Source organism: Carcharhinus amblyrhynchos, unplaced genomic scaffold (assembly GCF_965287045.1).
Source record: "Carcharhinus amblyrhynchos unplaced genomic scaffold, sCarAmb.v2.hapA chromosome_1114, whole genome shotgun sequence".
NCBI lineage: Eukaryota > Metazoa > Chordata > Chondrichthyes > Carcharhiniformes > Carcharhinidae > Carcharhinus > Carcharhinus amblyrhynchos.
In genome coordinates, this window is record NW_027650854.1 from 12,501 (window position 1) to 30,000 (window position 17,500).

General features: G+C 53.7%; 1 protein-coding gene across 1 annotated transcript in view; it reads left to right on the plus strand.

The window, feature by feature from the left end:
- LOC145340530 (RAS guanyl-releasing protein 2-like) overlaps positions 1 to 17,500 on the plus strand; it is a gene marked incomplete at its 5' end in the record, with an annotated part of 32,012 nt that overhangs the window by 5,417 nt on the left and 9,095 nt on the right. The window contains 5 exon segments of the mRNA XM_080184998.1: positions 1 to 91; positions 1,833 to 1,907; positions 10,851 to 10,961; positions 14,845 to 14,960; positions 15,733 to 15,874. The exon segment at positions 1 to 91 is cut by the window's left edge and continues 185 nt beyond it. Coding sequence (XP_080041124.1) covers positions 1 to 91; positions 1,833 to 1,907; positions 10,851 to 10,961; positions 14,845 to 14,960; positions 15,733 to 15,874 — 535 coding nt within the window.

Genomic DNA, 17,500 nt, shown 5'->3' on the forward strand with positions numbered 1-17,500 from the left:
ACAGCTCTACTCCATCCTGAACGAGCTGATCCAGATCCAGTCCCTGCCCCCCAGCATCGAACCCAGTATGGACCTCGTCAACCTCCTGACGGTAAGCGTCGCCCGTGTGTGTGTGTGCCCGTGTGTGTGTGCCCGTGGCGTGTGCCCGTGTGTGTGTGCCCGTGTGTGTGTGCCCGTGTGCACGCGTGTGATATTTTTCCCACCAAATTCAGATTCCAACATCTGTGGGATTCGAACCCGGGTCCCCCAGAACGTTAGCCGATTTTCTGCATGAACCCACACGAGATCATGGAATCCCTACAGTGGACAAAGAGGCCATTCGGTCCATCGGGTCGGCACTAGCAACAATCCCAGCCAGACCCTATCCCCACAACCCGGGCATTTACCCTAGCTAATCCCCCTGACACCAAGGGGCAATTTAGCATGGCCAATCCACCTAACCTGCACATCTTTGGACACTAAGGGACAATTTAGCATGGCCAATCCACCTAACCTACACATCTTTGGACACTAAGGGGCAATTTAGCATGGCCAATCCCCCTAACCTGCACATCTTTGGACACTAAGGGGCAATTTAGCATGGCCAATCCCCCTAACCTGAACATCTTTGCACTCTAAGGGCAATTTAGCATGGCCAATCCACCTAACCTGCACATCTTTGGACACTAAGGGGCAATTTAGCATGGCCAATCCTCCTAACCTACACATCTTTGGACACTAAGGGGCAATTTAGCATGGCCAATCCACCTAACCTGCACATCTTTGGACACTAAGGGACAATTTAGCATGGCCAATCCACCTAACCTACACATCTTTGGACACTAAGGGACATATTTAGCACGGCCAATCCACCTAACCTGCACATCTTTGGACACTAAGGACAATTTAGCATGGCCAATCCACCTAACCTGCACATCTTTGGACACTAAGGGACAATTTAGCATGGCCAATCCACCTAACCTGCACATCTTTGGACACTAAGGGACAATTTAGCATGGCCAATCCACCTAACCTGCACATCTTTGGACACTAAGGGCAATTTAGCATGGCCAATCCACCTAACCTGCACATCTTTGGACACTAAGGGGACAATTTAGCATGGCCAATCCACCTAACCTGCACATCTTTGGACACTAAGGTGCAATTTAGCATGGCCAATCCACCTAACCTGCACATCTTTGGACACTAAGGGGCAATTTAGCATGTCCAAAGGATACTAGTAAACTAGAAAGAGTGCAGAAAAGGATGCTACCGGGACTTGATGGATTGAGTTATAAGGAGAGGCTGGATAGACTGGGACTATTTTCTCTGGAGGGGTGATCTTATAGAGGTCTATAAAATAATGAGGGGGCACAGATCAGCTCGATAGTCAATATCTTTTCCCCAAAGGGAGGGGAGTCTAAAACTAGAGGGTTTAAGGTGAGAGGGGGGAGATAGAGAAGGGTCCAGAGGGGGCAATATTTTCACGCAGAGGGTGGTGAGTGTCTGGAACGAGCTGCCAGAGGTGGTTAGTAGAGGCGGGTCCAATTTTGTCTTTGGAAAAGCATGGGTAAGATGGGTATTGAGGGACATTGGGCAAACGCGGGCACTCGGGATTAGCTTAGTGGCCAAAATGAAGTGGACAGCATGGGCAAGTTGGGCCGAATGGCCTGTTCTCAGGCCGGAAACCACTCTGATTCTCTGTCCCACAGCCCCGGCTGCGAGTGAAACCTCCCCTCCCCCTGGCTCCCCCCTTCGTGGGCACAATTAAATCCCCCCGTAGCCGTCCCTGGTTCAGAGAGGAACCATCTCAGTTTCTGAGTCCAATGACCTCGCCTCGATCTCGATTACAGGTCTCTCTCGACCAGTTCCACACGGACGACGAGATTTACAAACTATCGCTGTTACGGGAGCCGCGCAAAGCAACGGTGAGTAAGACTGTTTCGCCGGTGTGTGTATCGCCATTCGTCTCAATCTCAGGCCCCCCACTCCAGGGAACTGAGCACAAAACGCCCACTTAGAAATCCCTCAGCGCTGAGGGAGTGCCGCACTGTCAGAGGGTCAGTGCTGAGGGAGCGCCGCACTGTCAGAGGGTCAGTGCTGAGGGAGTGCCGCACTGTCAGAGGGTCAGTGCTGAGGGAGTGCCGCACTGTCAGAGGGTCGGTGCTGAGGGAGTGCCGCACTGTCAGAGGGTCAGTGCTGAGGGAGCGCCGCACTGTCAGAGGGTCAGTGCTGAGGGAGTGCCGCACTGTCAGAGGGTCAGTGCTGAGGGAGTGCCGCACTGTCAGAGGGTCAGTGCTGAGGGAGTGCCGCACTGTCGGAGGGTCAGTGCTGAGGGAGTGCCGCACTGTCAGAGGGTCAGTGCTGAGGGAGTGCCGCACTGTCAGAGGGTCAGTGCTGAGGGAGTGCCGCACTGTCAGAGGGTCAGTGCTGAGGGAGTGAGGCACTGTCAGAGGGTCAGTGCTGAGAGAGTGCCGCACTGTCAGAGGGTCAGTGCTGAGGGAGTGCCGCACTGTCAGAGGGTCAGTGCTGAGGGAGTGCCGCACTGTCAGAGGGTCAGTGCTGAGGGAGCGCCGCACTGTCAGAGGGTCAGTGCTGAGGGAGTGAGGCACTGTCAGAGGGTCAGTGCTGAGGGAGTGCCGCACTGTCAGAGGGTCAGTGCCGAGGGAGTGCCGCACTGTCAGAGGGTCAGTGCTGAGGGAGTGCCGCACTGTCAGAGGGTCAGTGCCGAGGGAGTGCCGCACTGTCAGAGGGTCAGTGCTGAGGGAGTGCCGCACTGTCAGAGGGTCAGTGCTGAGGGAGTGCCGCACTGTCAGAGGGTCAGTGCTGAGGGAGGGCCGCACTGTCAGAGGGTCAGTGCTGAGGGAGTGCCGCACTGTCAGAGGGTCAGTGCTGAGGGAGTGCCACACTGTCAGAGGGTCAGTGCTGAGGGAGCGCCGCACTGTCAGAGGGTCAGTGCTGAGGGAGTGAGGCACTGTCAGAGGGTCAGTGCTGAGGGAGTGCCGCACTGTCAGAGGGTCAGTGCTGAGGGAGTGCCGCACTGTCAGAGGGTCAGTGCTGAGGGAGCGCCGCACTGTCAGAGGGTCAGTGCTGAGGGAGTGCCGCACTGTCAGAGGGTCAGTGCTGAGGGAGTGCCGCACTGTCAGAGGGTCAGTGCTGAGGGAGTGCCGCACTGTCAGAGGGTCAGTGCTGAGGGAGTGCCGCACTGTCAGAGGGTCAGTGCTGAGGGAGTGCCGCACTGTCAGAGGGTCAGTGCTGAGGGAGTGCCGCACTGTCAGAGGGTCAGTGCTGAGGGAGTGCCGCACTGTCAGAGGGTCAGTGCTGAGGGAGTGCCGCACTGTCAGAGGGTCAGTGCTGAGGGAGTGCCGCACTGTCAGAGGGTCAGTGCTGAGGGAGTGCCGCACTGTCAGAGGGTCAGTGCTGAGGGAGTGCCGCACTGTCAGAGGGTCAGTGCTTAGGGAGTGCCGCACTGTCAGAGGGTCAGCGCTGAGGGAGTGAGGCACTGACAGAGGGTCAGTGCTGAGGGAGTGCCGCACTGTCAGAGGATCAGTGCTGAGGGAGTGAGGCACTGTCAGAGGGTCAGTACTGAGGGAGTGCCACACTGTCAGAGGGTCAGTGCTGAGGGAGTGAGGCACTGTCAGAGGGTCAGTGCTGAGGGAGTGCCGCACTGTCAGAGGGTCAGTGCTGAGGGAGTGAGGCACTGTCAGAGGGTCAGTACTGAGGGAGTGCCGCACTGTCAGAGGGTCAGTGCTGAGGGAGTGCCGCACTGTCAGAGGGTCAGTGCTGAGGGAGTGCCGCACTGTCAGAGGGTCAGTGCTGAGGGAGTGCCGCACTGTCAGAGGGTCAGTGCTGAGGGAGTGCCGCACTGTCAGAGGGTCAGTACTGAGGGAGTGCCGCACTGTCAGAGGGTCAGTACTGAGGGAGTGCCGCACTGTCAGAGGGTCAGTGCTGAGGGAGTGCCGCACTGTCAGAGGGTCAGTGCTGAGGGAGTGCCGCACTGTCAGAGGGTCAGTGCTGAGGGAGTGCCGCACTGTCAGAGGGTCAGTGCTGAGGGAGTGCCGCACTGTCAGAGGGTCAGTACTGAGGGAGTGCCGCACTGTCAGAGGGTCAGTGCTGAGGGAGTGCCGCACTGTCAGAGGGTCAGTGCTGAGGGAGTGCCGCACTGTCAGAGGGTCAGTGCTGAGGGAGTGCCGCACTGTCAGAGGGTCAGTGCTGTGGGAGTGCCGCACTGTCAGAGGGTCAGTGCTGAAGGAGTGAGGCACTGTCAGAGGGTCAGTACTGAGGGAGTGCCGCACTGTCAGAGGGTCAGTGCTGAGGGAGTGCCGCACTGCCAGAGGGTCAGTGCCGAGGGAGTGCCGCACTGTCAGAGGGTCAGTGCTGAGGGAGCGCCGCACTGTCAGAGGGTCAGTGCTGAGGGAGTGAGGCACTGTCAGAAGGTCAGTGCTGAGGGAGTGCCGCACTGTCAGAGGGTCAGTGCTGAGGGAGCGCCGCACTGTCAGAGGGTCAGTGCTGAGGGAGTGCCGCACTGTCAGAGGTTCAGTGCTGAGGGAGTGCCGCACTGTCAGAGGGTCAGTGCTGAGGGAGTGCCACACTGTCAGAGGGTCAGTGCTGAGGGAGTGCCGCACTGTCAGAGGGTCAGTGCTGAGGGAGCGCCGCACTGTCAGAGGGTCAGTGCTGAGGGAGTGCCGCACTGTCAGAGGGTCAGTGCTGAGGGACTGCCGCAGTGTCAGAGGGTCAGTACTGAGGGAGTGCCGCACTGTCAGAGGGTCAGTACTGAGGGAGTGCCGCACTGTCAGAGGGTCAGTGCTGAGGGAGCGCCGCACTGTCAGAGGGTCAGTGCTGAGGGAGTGCCGCACTGTCAGAGGGTCAGTGCTGAGGGAGCGCCGCACTGTCAGAGGGTCAGTGCTGAGGGAGTGCCGCACTGTCAGAGGGTCAGTGCTGAGGGAGTGCCGCACTGTCAGAGGGTCAGTGCTGAGGGAGCGCCGCACTGTCAGAGGGTCAGTGCTGAGGGAGTGCCGCACTGTCAGAGGGTCAGTGCTGAGGGAGTGAGGCACTGTCAGAGGGTCAGTGCTGAGGGAGTGCCGCACTGTCAGAGGGTCAGTGCTGAGGGAGTGCCGCACTGTCAGAGGGTCAGTGCTGAGGGAGTGCCGCACTGTCAGAGGGTCAGTGCTGAGGGAGTGAGGCACTGTCAGAGGGTCAGTGCTGAGGGAGCGCCGCACTGTCAGAGGGTCAGTGCTGAGGGAGCGCCGCACTGTCAGAGGGTCAGTGCTGAGGGAGTGCCGCACTGTCAGAGGGTCAGTGCTGAGGGAGTGCCGCACTGTCAGAGGGTCAGTGCCGAGGGAGTGCCGCACTGTCAGAGGGTCAGTGCTGAGGGAGTGCCGCACTGTCACAGGGTCAGTGCTGAGGGAGTGCCGCACTGTCAGAGGGTCAGTGCTGAGGGAGTGCCGCACTGTCAGAGGGTCAGTGCTGAGGGAGTGCCGCACTGTCAGAAGGTCAGTGCTGAGGGAGCGCCGCACTGTCAGAGGGTCAGTGCTGAGGGAGTGCCGCACTGTCGGAGGGTCAGTGCTGAGGGAGTGCCACACTGTCAGAGGGTCAGTGCTGAGGGAGCGCCGCACTGTCAGAGGGTCAGTGCTGAGGGAGTGCCGCACTGTCAGAGGGTCAGTGCTGAGGGAGTGCCGCACTGTCGGAGGGTCAGTGCTGAGGGAGTGCCACACTGTCAGAGGGTCAGTGCTGAGGGAGCGCCGCACTGTCAGAGGGTCAGTGCTGAGGGAGTGCCGCACTGTCAGAGGGTCAGTGCTGAGGGAGTGCCGCACTGTCAGAGGGTCAGTGCTGAGGGAGTGCCGCACTGTCAGAGGGTCAGTGCTGAGGGAGTGCCGCACTGTCAGAAGGTCAGTGCTGAGGGAGCGCCGCACTGTCAGAGGGTCAGTGCTGAGGGAGCGCCGCACTGTCAGAAGGTCAGTGCTGAGGGAGCGCCGCACTGTCAGAGGGTCAGTGCTGAGGGAGTGCCGCACTGTCGGAGGGTCAGTGCTGAGGGAGTGCCACACTGTCAGAGGGTCAGTGCTGAGGGAGCGCCGCACTGTCAGAGGGTCAGTGCTGAGGGAGTGCCGCACTGTCAGAGGGTCAGTGCTGAGGGAGTGCCGCACTGTCAGAGGGTCAGTGCTGAGGGAGTGCCGCACTGTCAGAGGGTCAGTGCTGAGGGAGTGCCGCACTGTCAGAAGGTCAGTGCTGAGGGAGCGCCGCACTGTCAGAGGGTCAGTGCTGAGGGAGTGCCGCACTGTCAGAGGGTCAGGACTAATCGAGGGGTTCGGGGTGGTTTATATAGAGAATAACAGATACCCGGGAGAGAGTTACAGACTGGAATCTAATCGAGGGGTTCGGGGCGGTTTATATATAGAATAACAGACACCTGGGAGTGAGTTACAGACTGGAATCTAATCGAGGGGTTCGGGGTGGTTTATTTATAGAATAACAGATACCCGGGAGAGAGTTACAGACTGGAATCTAATCGAGGGGTTCGGGGTGGTTTATATACAGAATAACAGATACCCGGGAGTGAGTTACAGACTGGAATCTAATCGAGGGGTTCGGGGTGGTTTATATATAGAATAACAGATACCCGGGAGTGAGTTACAGACTGGAATCTAATCGAGGGGTTCGGGGTGGTTTATATATAGAATAACAGATGCCCGGGAGTGAGTTACAGACTGGAATCTAATCGAGGGGTTCGGGGTTGTTTATATACAGAATAACAGATACCCGGGAGTGAGTTACAGACTGGAATCTAATCGAGGGGTTCGGGGTGGTTTATATGTAGAATAACAGATACCCGGGAGTGAGTTACAGACTGGAATCTAATCGAGGGGTTCGGGGTGGTTTATATATAGAATAACAGATACCCGGGAGTGAGTTACAGACTGGAATCTAATCGAGGGGTTTGGGGCGGTTTATATACAGAATAACAGATACCCGGGAGTGAGTTACAGACTGGAATCTAATCGAGGGGTTCGGGGTGGTTTATATATAGAATAACAGATACCCGGGAGTGAGTTACAGACTGGAATCTAATCGAGGGGTTCGGGGTGGTTTATATATAGAATAACAGATACCCGGGAGTGAGTTACAGACTGGAATCTAATTGAGGGGTTCGGGGTGGTTTATATGTAGAATAACAGATACCCGGGAGTGAGTTACAGACTGGAATCTAATCGAGGGGTTCGGGGTGGTTTATATATAGAATAACAGATACCCGGGAGTGAGTTACAGACTGGAATCTAATCGAGGGGTTCGGGGCGGTTTATATATAGAATAACAGATACCTGGGAGTGAGTTACAGACTGGAATCTAATCGAGGGGTTCGGGGGGTTTATATATAGAATTACAAATACCCGGGAGTGAGTTACAGACTGGAATCTAATCGAGGGGTTCGGGGTGGTTTATATACAGAATAACAGATACCTGGGAGTGAGTTACAGTCTGGAATCTAATCGAGGGGTTCGGGGTGGTTTATATACAGAATAACAGATACCCGGGAGTGAGTTACAGACTGGAATCTAATCGAGGGTTTCGGGGTGGTTTATATATAGAATAACAGATACCCGGGAGTGAGTTACAGACTGGAATCTAATCGAGGGGTTCGGGGTGGTTTATATACAGAATAACAGATACCCGGGAGTGAGTTACAGACTGGAATCTAATCGAGGGGTTCGGGGGGGGTTTATATACAGAATAACAGATACCCGGGAGTGAGTTACAGACTGGAATCTAATCGAGGGGTTCGGGGTGGTTTATATAGAGAATAACAGATACCCGGGAGTGAGTTACAGACTGGAATCTAATCGAGGGGTTCGGGGAGGTTTATATATAGAATAACAGATACCCGGGAGTGAGTTACAGACTGGAATCTAATCGAGGGGTTCGGGACGGTTTATATATAGAATAACAGATACCCGGGAGTGAGTTACAGCCTGGAATCTAATCGAGGGGTTCAGGGTGGTTTATATATAGAATAACAGATACCCGGGAGTGAGTTACAGCCTGGAATCTAATCGAGGGGTTCGGGGTGGTTTATATATAGAATAACAGATACCCGGGAGTGAGTTACAGACTGGAATCTAATCGAGGGGTTCGGGGTTGTTTATATATAGAATAACAGATACCCGGGAGTGAGTTACAGCCTGGAATCTAATCGAGGGGTTCGGGGTGGTTTATATATAGAATAACAGATACCCGGGAGTGAGTTACAGACTGGAATCTAATCGAGGGGTTCGGGGTGGTTTATATACAGAATAACAGATTCCCGGGAGTGAGTTACAGATTGGAATCTAATCGAGGGGTTCGGGGTGGTTTATATATAGAATAACAGATACCCGGGAGTGAGTTACAGACTTGAATCTAATCGAGGGGTTCGGGGTGGGGTTTATATATAGAATAACAGATACCCGGGAGTGAGTTACAGACTGGAATCTAATCGAGGGGTTCGGGGTGGTTTATATACAGAATAACAGATACCCGGGAGTGAGTTACAGACTGGAATCTAATCGAGGGGTTCGGGGCGGTTTATATACAGAATAACAGATACCCGGGAGTGAGTTACAGACTGGAATCTAATCGAGGGGTTCGGGGTGGTTTATATACAGAATAACAGATACCCGGGAGTGAGTTACAGACTGGAATCTAATCGAGGGGTTCGGGGCGGTTTATATACAGAATAACAGATACCCGGGAGTGAGTTACAGACTGGAATCTAATCGAGGGGTTCAGGGTGGTTTATATATAGAATAACAGATACCCGGGAGTGAGTTACAGACTGGAATCTAATCGAGGGGTTCGGGGGGGTTTATATATAGAATAACAGATACCCGGGAGTGAGTTACAGACTGGAATCTAATCGAGGGGTTCGGGGTGGTTTATATACAGAATAACAGATACCCGGGAGTGAGTTACAGACTGGAATCTAATCGAGGGGTTCGGGGTGGTTTATATATAGAATAACAGATACCCGGGAGTGGGTTACAGACTGGAATCTAATCGAGGGGTTCGGGGCGGTTTATATACAGAATAACAGATACCCGGGAGTGAGTTACAGACTGGAATCTAATCGAGGGGTTCGGGGTGGTTTATATACAGAATAACAGATACCCGGGAGTGAGTTACAGACTGGAATCTAATCGAGGGGTTCGTGGTGGTTTATATACAGAATAACAGATACCCGGGAGTGAGTTACAGACTGGAATCTAATCGAGGGGTTCGGGGGGGTTTATATATAGAATAACAGATACCCGGGAGTGAGTTACAGACTGGAATCTAATCGAGGGGTTCGGGGGGGTTTATATATAGAATAACAGATACCCGGGAGTGAGTTACAGACTGGAATCTAATCGAGGGGTTCGGGGTGGTTTATATATAGAATAACAGATACCCGGGAGTGAGTTACAGACTGGAATCTAATCGAGGGGTTCGGGGTGGTTTACATACAGAATAACAGATACCCGGGAGTGAGTTACAGACTGGAATCTAATCGAGGGGTTCGGGGCGGTCTATATATAGAATAACAGATACCCGGGAGTGAGTTACAGACTGGAATCTAATCGAGGGGTTCGGGGTGGTTTTTATACAGAATAACAGATACCCGGGAGTGAGTTACAGACTGGAATCTAATCGAGGGGTTCGGGGGGGTTTACATATAGAATAACAGATACCCGGGAGTGAGTTACAGACTGGAATCTAATCGAGGGGTTCGGGGTGGTTTATATATAGAATAACAGATACCCGGGAGTGAGTTACAGACTGGAATCTAATCGAGGGGTTCGGGGGGGTTTATATATAGAATAACAGATACCCGGGAGTGAGTTACAGACTGGAATCTAATCGAGGGGTTCGGGGGGGTTTATATATAGAATAACAGATACCCGGGAGTGAGTTACAGACTGGAATCTAATCGAGGGGTTCGGGGGGGTTTATATACAGAATAACAGATACCCGGGAGTGAGTTACAGACTGGAATCTAATCGAGGGGTTCGGGGTGGTTTATATATAGAATAACAGATACCCGGGAGTGAGTTACAGACTGGAATCTAATCGAGGGGTTCGGGGGGGTTTATATATAGAATAACAGATACCCGGGAGTGAGTTACAGACTGGAATCTAATCGAGGGGTTCGGGGGGGTTTATATACAGAATAACAGATACCCGGGAGTGAGTTACAGACTGGAATCTAATCGAGGGGTTCGGGGGGGTTTATATACAGAATAACAGATACCCGGGAGTGAGTTACAGACTGGAATCTAATCGAGGGGTTCGGGGGGGTTTATATATAGAATAACAGATACCCGGGAGTGGGTTACAGACTGGAATCTAATCGAGGGGTTCGGGGTGGTTTATATATAGAATAACAGATACCCGGGAGTGAGTTACAGACTGGAATCTAATCGAGGGGTTCGGGGTGGTTTATATACAGAATAACAGATACCCGGGAGTGAGTTACAGACTGGAATCTAATCGAGGGGTTCGGGGTGGTTTATATATAGAATAACAGATACCCGGGAGTGAGTTACAGACTGGAATCTAATCGAGGGGTTCGGGGTGGTTTATATATAGAATAACAGATACCCGGGAGTGAGTTACAGACTGGAATCTAATCGAGGGGTTCGGGGGGGTTTATATATAGAATAACAGATACCCGGGAGTGAGTTACAGACTGGAATCTAATCGAGGGGTTCGGGGGGGTTTATATATAGAATAACAGATACCCGGGAGTGAGTTACAGACTGGAATCTAATCGAGGGGTTTCGGGGGGGTTTATATCGAAGGCTGCGGCCTAGTTGCTGGGGCCTCATCCTGCACCCCCAGTCACATTTTTATTTGTTTTCTAGCCCTCCAGCCCAACTCCTCCGAAACCCCCCGTGATTAACGAGTGGGCTTCCGCTGTCAAACCCAAAACGGATCCCGAGCTAATCAACAAGCACATTCACAAGATGGTGGAGGTAGGTTAGGCCTCAGGCCTACACCGTTTGGTCTGGTGAACAAGGGTTAACCTCAGAGGGAACAGGAGGAGAAGCTTTATCTGTGACCTTCATCCAACGCCGTGAATCTTGGGGCGTATCAGGGGTGGCCCAGCGTTCGACACTGCTGCCTTACAGCGCGAGGGACCTGGGTTCGATTCCCGGCTCGGGTCACTGTCTGCGTGGAGACTGCACGTTCGCCCAGTGTCGGCGTGGGTTTCCTCCGGGTGCTCCGGTTTTCTCCCACTGTCCAATGATGTGCAGGTTAGGTGGATTGGCCATGCTAAATTGCCCCTTAGTGTCCAAAGATGTGCAGGTTAGGTGGATTGGCCATGCTAAATTGCCCCTTAGTGTCCAAAGATGTGCAGGTTAGGTGGATTGGCCATGCTAAATTGCCCCTTAGTGTCCATAGATGTGTAGGTTAGGTGGATTGGCCATGCTAAATTGCCCCTTAGTGTCCAAAGATGTGCAGGTTAGGTGGATTGGCCATGCTAAATTGCCCCTTAGTGTCCAAAGATGTGTAGGTTAGGTGGATTGGCCATGCTAAATTGCCCCTTAGTGTCCATAGATGTGTAGGTTAGGTGGATTGGCCATGCTAAATTGCCCCTTAGTGTCCAAAGATGTGCAGGTTAGGTGGATTGGCCATGCTAAATTGCCCCTTAGTGTCCAAAGATGTGCAGGTTAGGTGGATTGGCCATGCTAAATTGCCCCTTAGTGTCCAAAGATGTGTAGGTTAGGTGGATTGGCCATGCTAAATTGTCCCTTAGTGTCCAAAGATGTGTAGGTTAGGTGGATTGGCCATGCTAAATTGCCCCTTAGTGTCCAAAGATGTGTAGGTTAGGTGGATTGGCCGTGCTAAATTGCCCCTTAGTGTCCAAAGATGTGTAGGTTAGGTGGATTGGCCATGCTAAATTGCCCCTTAGTGTCCAAAGATGTGCAGGTTAGGGGGATTGGCCATGCTAAATTGCCCCTTAGTGTCCAAAGATGTGTAGGTTAGGTGGATTGGCCATGCTAAATTGCCCCTTCGTGTCCAAAGATGTGTAGGTTAGGTGGATTGGCCATGCTAAATTGCCCCTTAGTGTCCAAAGATGTGCAGGTTAGGGGGATTGGCCATGCTAAATTGCCCCTTCGTGTCCAAAGATGTGTAGGTTAGGTGGATTGGCCATGCTAAATTGCCCCTTAGTGTCCAAAGATGTGCAGGTTAGGTGGATTGGCCATGCTAAATTGCCCCTTAGTGTCCAAAGATGTGCAGGTTAGGGGGATTGGCCATGCTAAATTGCCCCTTAGTGTCCAAAGATGTGCAGGTTAGGTGGATTGGCCATGCTAAATTGCCCCTTAGTGTCCAAAGATGTGCAGGTTAGGGGGATTGGCCATGCTAAATTGCCCCTTAGTGTCCAAAGATGTGCAGGTTAGGTGGATTGGCCATGCTAAATTGCCCCTTAGTGTCCAAAGATGTGCAGGTTAGGTGGATTGGCCATGCTAAATTGCCCCTTAGTGTCCAAAGATGTGCAGGTTAGGGGGATTGGCCATGCTAAATTGCCCCTTAGTGTCCAAAGATGTGTAGGTTAGGTGGATTGGCCATGCTAAATTGCCCCTTAGTGTCCAAAGATGTGCAGGTTAGGTGGATTGGCCATGCTAAATTGCCCCTTAGTGTCCAAAGATGTGCAGGTTAGGTGGATTGGCCATGCTAAATTGCCCCTTAGTGTCCAAAGATGTGCAGGTTAGGGGGATTGGCCATGCTAAATTGCCCCTTAGTGTCCAAAGATGTGTAGGTTAGGTGGATTGGCCATGCTAAATTGCCCCTTCGTGTCCAAAGATGTGTAGGTTAGGTGGATTGGCCATGCTAAATTGCCCCTTAGTGTCCAAAGATGTGTAGGTTAGGTGGATTGGCCATGCTAAATTGCCCCTTAGTGTCCAAAGATGTGCAGGTTAGGGGGATTGGCCATGCTAAATTGCCCCTTCGTGTCCAAAGATGTGTAGGTTAGGTGGATTGGCCATGCTAAATTGCCCCTTAGTGTCCAAAGATGTGCAGGTTAGGTGGATTGGCCATGCTAAATTGCCCCTTAGTGTCCAAAGATGTGCAGGTTAGGGGGATTGGCCATGCTAAATTGCCCCTTAGTGACCAAAGATGTGTAGGTTAGGGGGATTGGCCATGCTAAATTGTCCCTTAGTGTCCAAAGATGTGTAGGTTCGGTGGATTGGCCATGCTAAATTGCCCCTTAGTGTCCAAAGATGTGTAGGTTAGGTGGATTGGCCATGCTAAAGTGCCCCTTAGTGTCCAAAGATGTGCAGGTTAGGTGGATTGGCCATGCTAAATTGCCCCTTAGTGTCCAAAGATGTGTAGGTTAGGTGGACTGGCCATGCTAAATTGCCCCTTAGTGTCCAAAAATGTACAGGTTAGGTGGATTGGCCATGCTAAATTGCCCCTTAGTGTCCAAAGATGTGTAGGTTAGGTGGATTGGCCATGCTAAATTGCCCCTTAGTGTCCAAAGATGTACAGGTTAGGTGGATTGGCCATGCTAAATTGCCCCTTAGTGTCCAAAGATGTGTAGGTTAGGTGTTGCCGAATATTTTTAAGGCATTGAGGTCAATGGATTCTCGTTAGAGTGGTTGTGCTGGGGGGGTGGGTGGCCAGAGAGAGGAGGGTGGATCGCAACAGTGCTCCCCCGAATGGAAATCGCACTCTTGTCCGCGATCGGTTACGGACCAGCTGGTCGGGACAGCAGACATTCGTGGAGTAATCAAGGCAGATGTCATCGTGCCCGAGGTCCGTGACAGCGGAGAGTGGGTGATCAGGGGTCAGCACCCACAGAAAGTGATGTCATTCGTAGAGTCAGAGGTGGGATTTGTGTTCTTGGGGAGTGACCTGATGAGTGCATGGTGAAAAACTTTGACAAAAGTGTCATTCAGCAGTAATTCAGTCCTGGGTAACAAATGATTACTGTCTCACACACACACAAACTCACACCCTCAAACACACACACGCTCAAACACACACATTCACACACTCACACACAGTCAGTCCAACACTCAAACACACACACACTCTCTCACACCACTCCCTCTCACACACTCTCTCTCACACACACACTGTCTCTCACACTCTCTCTCGCACACACTCTCTCTCATACACTCTCTCTCTCACACACTCTCTCTCTCTCACACACTCTCTCTCACACACTCTCACACACACTGTCTCTCACACTCTCTCACACACTCTCTCTCTCTCACACTCTCTCTCGCACACACTCTCTCTCTCACACACTCTCTCTCTCTCACACACTCTCTCTCACACACACTGTCTCTCACACTCTCACACACTCTCTCTCGCACACACTCTCTCTCGCACACACTCTCTTTCACACACACTCTCTCACACACACACACACTCTCTCACACACTCTCTCTCACACACACTCTCTCTCACACACACTCTCTCTCACACACTCTCTCTCACACACACACTCTCTCTCACACACTCTCTCTCACACACACTGTTACTCTCTCACACACACACACTCTCTCTCACACACACACTCTCTCTCACACACTCTCTCTCACACACTCTCTCTCACACACACTGTTACTCTCTCACACACTCTCTCTCATACACACACACTCTCTCTCACACACACACACTCTCTCTCACACACACACACTCTCTCTTACACACTCTCTCTCACACACACACTCTCTCTCACACACTCTCTCTCACACACTCTCTCTCACACACACTGTTACTCTCTCACACACTCTCTCTCATACACACACACTCTCTCTCACACACACACTCTCTCTCTCACACTCTCTCACACACTCTCTCTCTCACACACACTCTCTCATGATCTCTCTCTCTCTGCCGCAGTCTGTTTTTCGAAATTTCGATGTGGACCAAGATGGCTACATTTCCCAGAAGGAGTTCAGCATCATATCGTCCAACTTCCCGTACCTGGACAGGTTCAGTGTCCTGGATGAAAACAAGTAAGTGACGGAAAAATGTGTCCTCATAGCCTGCTGTCCATTCACCAGATCCCCCTTGTCATGGTAAATTGCCCCTTGGTGTCCAAAGATGTGTAGGTTAGGTGGATTGGCCATGCTAAATTGCCCCTTAGTGTCCAAAGATGTGTAGGTTAGGTGGATTGGCCATGCTAAATTGTCCCTTAGTGTCCAAAGATGTGCAGGTTAGGTGGATTGGCCATGCTAAATTGCCCCTTAGTGCCCAAAGATGTGTAGGTTAGGTGGATTGGCCATGCTAAATTGCCCCTTAGTGCCCAAAGATGTGTAGGTTAGGTGGATTGGCCATGCTAAATTGTCCCTTAGTGTCCAAAGATGTGAGGGTTAGGGTGGATTGGCCATGCTAAATTGTCCCTTAGTGTCCAAAGATGTGAGGGTTAGGGTGGATTGGCCATGCTAAATTGCCCCTTAGTGTCCAAAGATGTGTGGGTTAGGTGGATTGGCCATGCTAAATTGTCCCTTAGTGTCCAAAGATGTGTAGGTTAGGGGGATCAGATGTGATGAATGTGTGCTGGTGCCTGGTAAGGTTTTTTTTTAGAGTAGGTGTTGGCGCGATGGGCAGAATGGCCTCCTTCTGCGCCCTCGGGATTCTGTGGGTCGAGGGGATTGAGATGTGGTCCCATTAGACAGTGGGTTGGTGAAGAGAGCTGGGTGAGTAATGCCCTGGGGTGTGAGTGGGGGCCTGGCGTTGCTAATCTCTCACCGTATCTGTTCTCTCTCCTCCCGTTCTCTCACACAGCGACGGACAGATCAGCAGGGACGAGATGATTACATATTTCATGCAGGCAAACTCGCTCCTCAATTGCAAGATGGGATTTATCCACAACTTTGCGGAAACTACCTATCTGAAGCCCACCTTCTGTGAACATTGCAAAAACTTTGTATGTATAATTTATCGGCTCTGCGTTAGACAGGGGACTAGGCCCGGGCCTGGGTTAGACAGGGGACTAGGCCCGGGCCTGGGTTAGACAGGGGACTAGGCCAGGGCCTGGGTTAGACAGGGGACTAGGCCCGGGGCTGGGTTAGACAGGGGACTAGGCCCGGGCCTGGGTTAGACAGGGGACTTGGCCCGGGCCTGGGTTAGACAGGGGACTAGGCCCGGGCCTGGGTTAGACAGGGGACTAGGCCCGGGGCTGGGTTAGACAGGGGACTAGGCCCGGGCCTGGGTTAGACAGGGGACTAGGCCCGGGCCTGGGTTACACAGGGGACTAGGCCCGGGCCTGGGTTAGACAGGGGACCAGGCCCGGGCCTGGGTTAGACAGGGGACTAGGCCCAGGCCTGGGTTAGACAGGGGACTAGGCCCGGGCCTGGGTTACACAGGGGACTAGGCCCGGGCCTGGGTTAGACAGGGGACCAGGCCCGGGCCTGGGTTAGACAGGGGACCAGGCCCGGGCCTGGGTTAGACAGGGGACTAGGCCCAGGCCTGGGTTAGACAGGGGACTAGGCCCGGGCCTGGGTTAGACAGGGGACTAGGCCCAGGCCTGGGTTAGACAGGGGACTAGGCCCGGGCCTGGGTTAGACAGGGGACCAGGCCCGGGGCTGGGTTAGACAGGGGACTAGGCCCGGGGCTGGGTTAGACAGGGGACTAGGCCCGGGGCTGGGTTAGACAGGGGACTAGGCCCGGGCCTGGGTTAGACAGGGGACTAGGCCCGGGCCTGGGTTAGACAGGGGACTAGGCCCGGGCCTGGGTTAGACAGGGGACTTGGCCCGGGCCTGGGTTAGACAGGGGACTAGGCCCGGGCCTGGGTTAGACAGGGGACTAGGCCCGGGCCTGGGTTAGACAGGGGACTAGGCCCGGGGCTGGGTTAGACAGGGGACTAGGCCCGGGGCTGGGTTAGACAGGAGACTAGGCCCGGGCCTGGGTTAGACAGGGGACTAGGCCCGGGCCTGGGTTAGACAGGGGACTAGGCCCGGGCCTGGGTTAGACAGGGGACTAGGCCCGGGCCTGGGTTAGAAAGCGGACCAGGCCCAGGGCTGGGTTAGACAGGGGACTAGGCCCGGGCCTGGGTTAGACAGGGGACTAGGCCCAGGCCTGGGTTAGACAGGGGACCAGGCCCGGGGCTGGGTTAGACAGGGGACCAGGCCCGGGGCTGGGTTAGACAGGGGACTAGGCCCGGGCCTGGGTTAGACAGGGGACTAGGCCCAGGCTGGGTTAGACAAGGGACTAGGCCCAGGCTGGGTTAGACAAGGGACTAGGCCCAGGCTGGGTTAGACAGGGGACTAGGCCCGGGGCTGGGTTAGACAGGGTACTAGGCCCGGGCCTGGGTTAGACAGGGGACTAGGCCCGGGCCTGGGTTAGACAGGGGACTAGGCCCGGGGCTGGGTTAGACAGGGGACTAGGCCCAGGCTGGGTTAGACAAGGGACTAGGCCCAGGCTGGGTTACACAGGGGACCAGGCCCGGGCTGGGTTAGACAGGGGACTAGGCCCGGGCCTGGGTTAGACAGGGGACTAGGCCCGGGGCTGGGTTAGACAGGGGACTAGGCCCAGGCCTGGGTTACACAGGGGA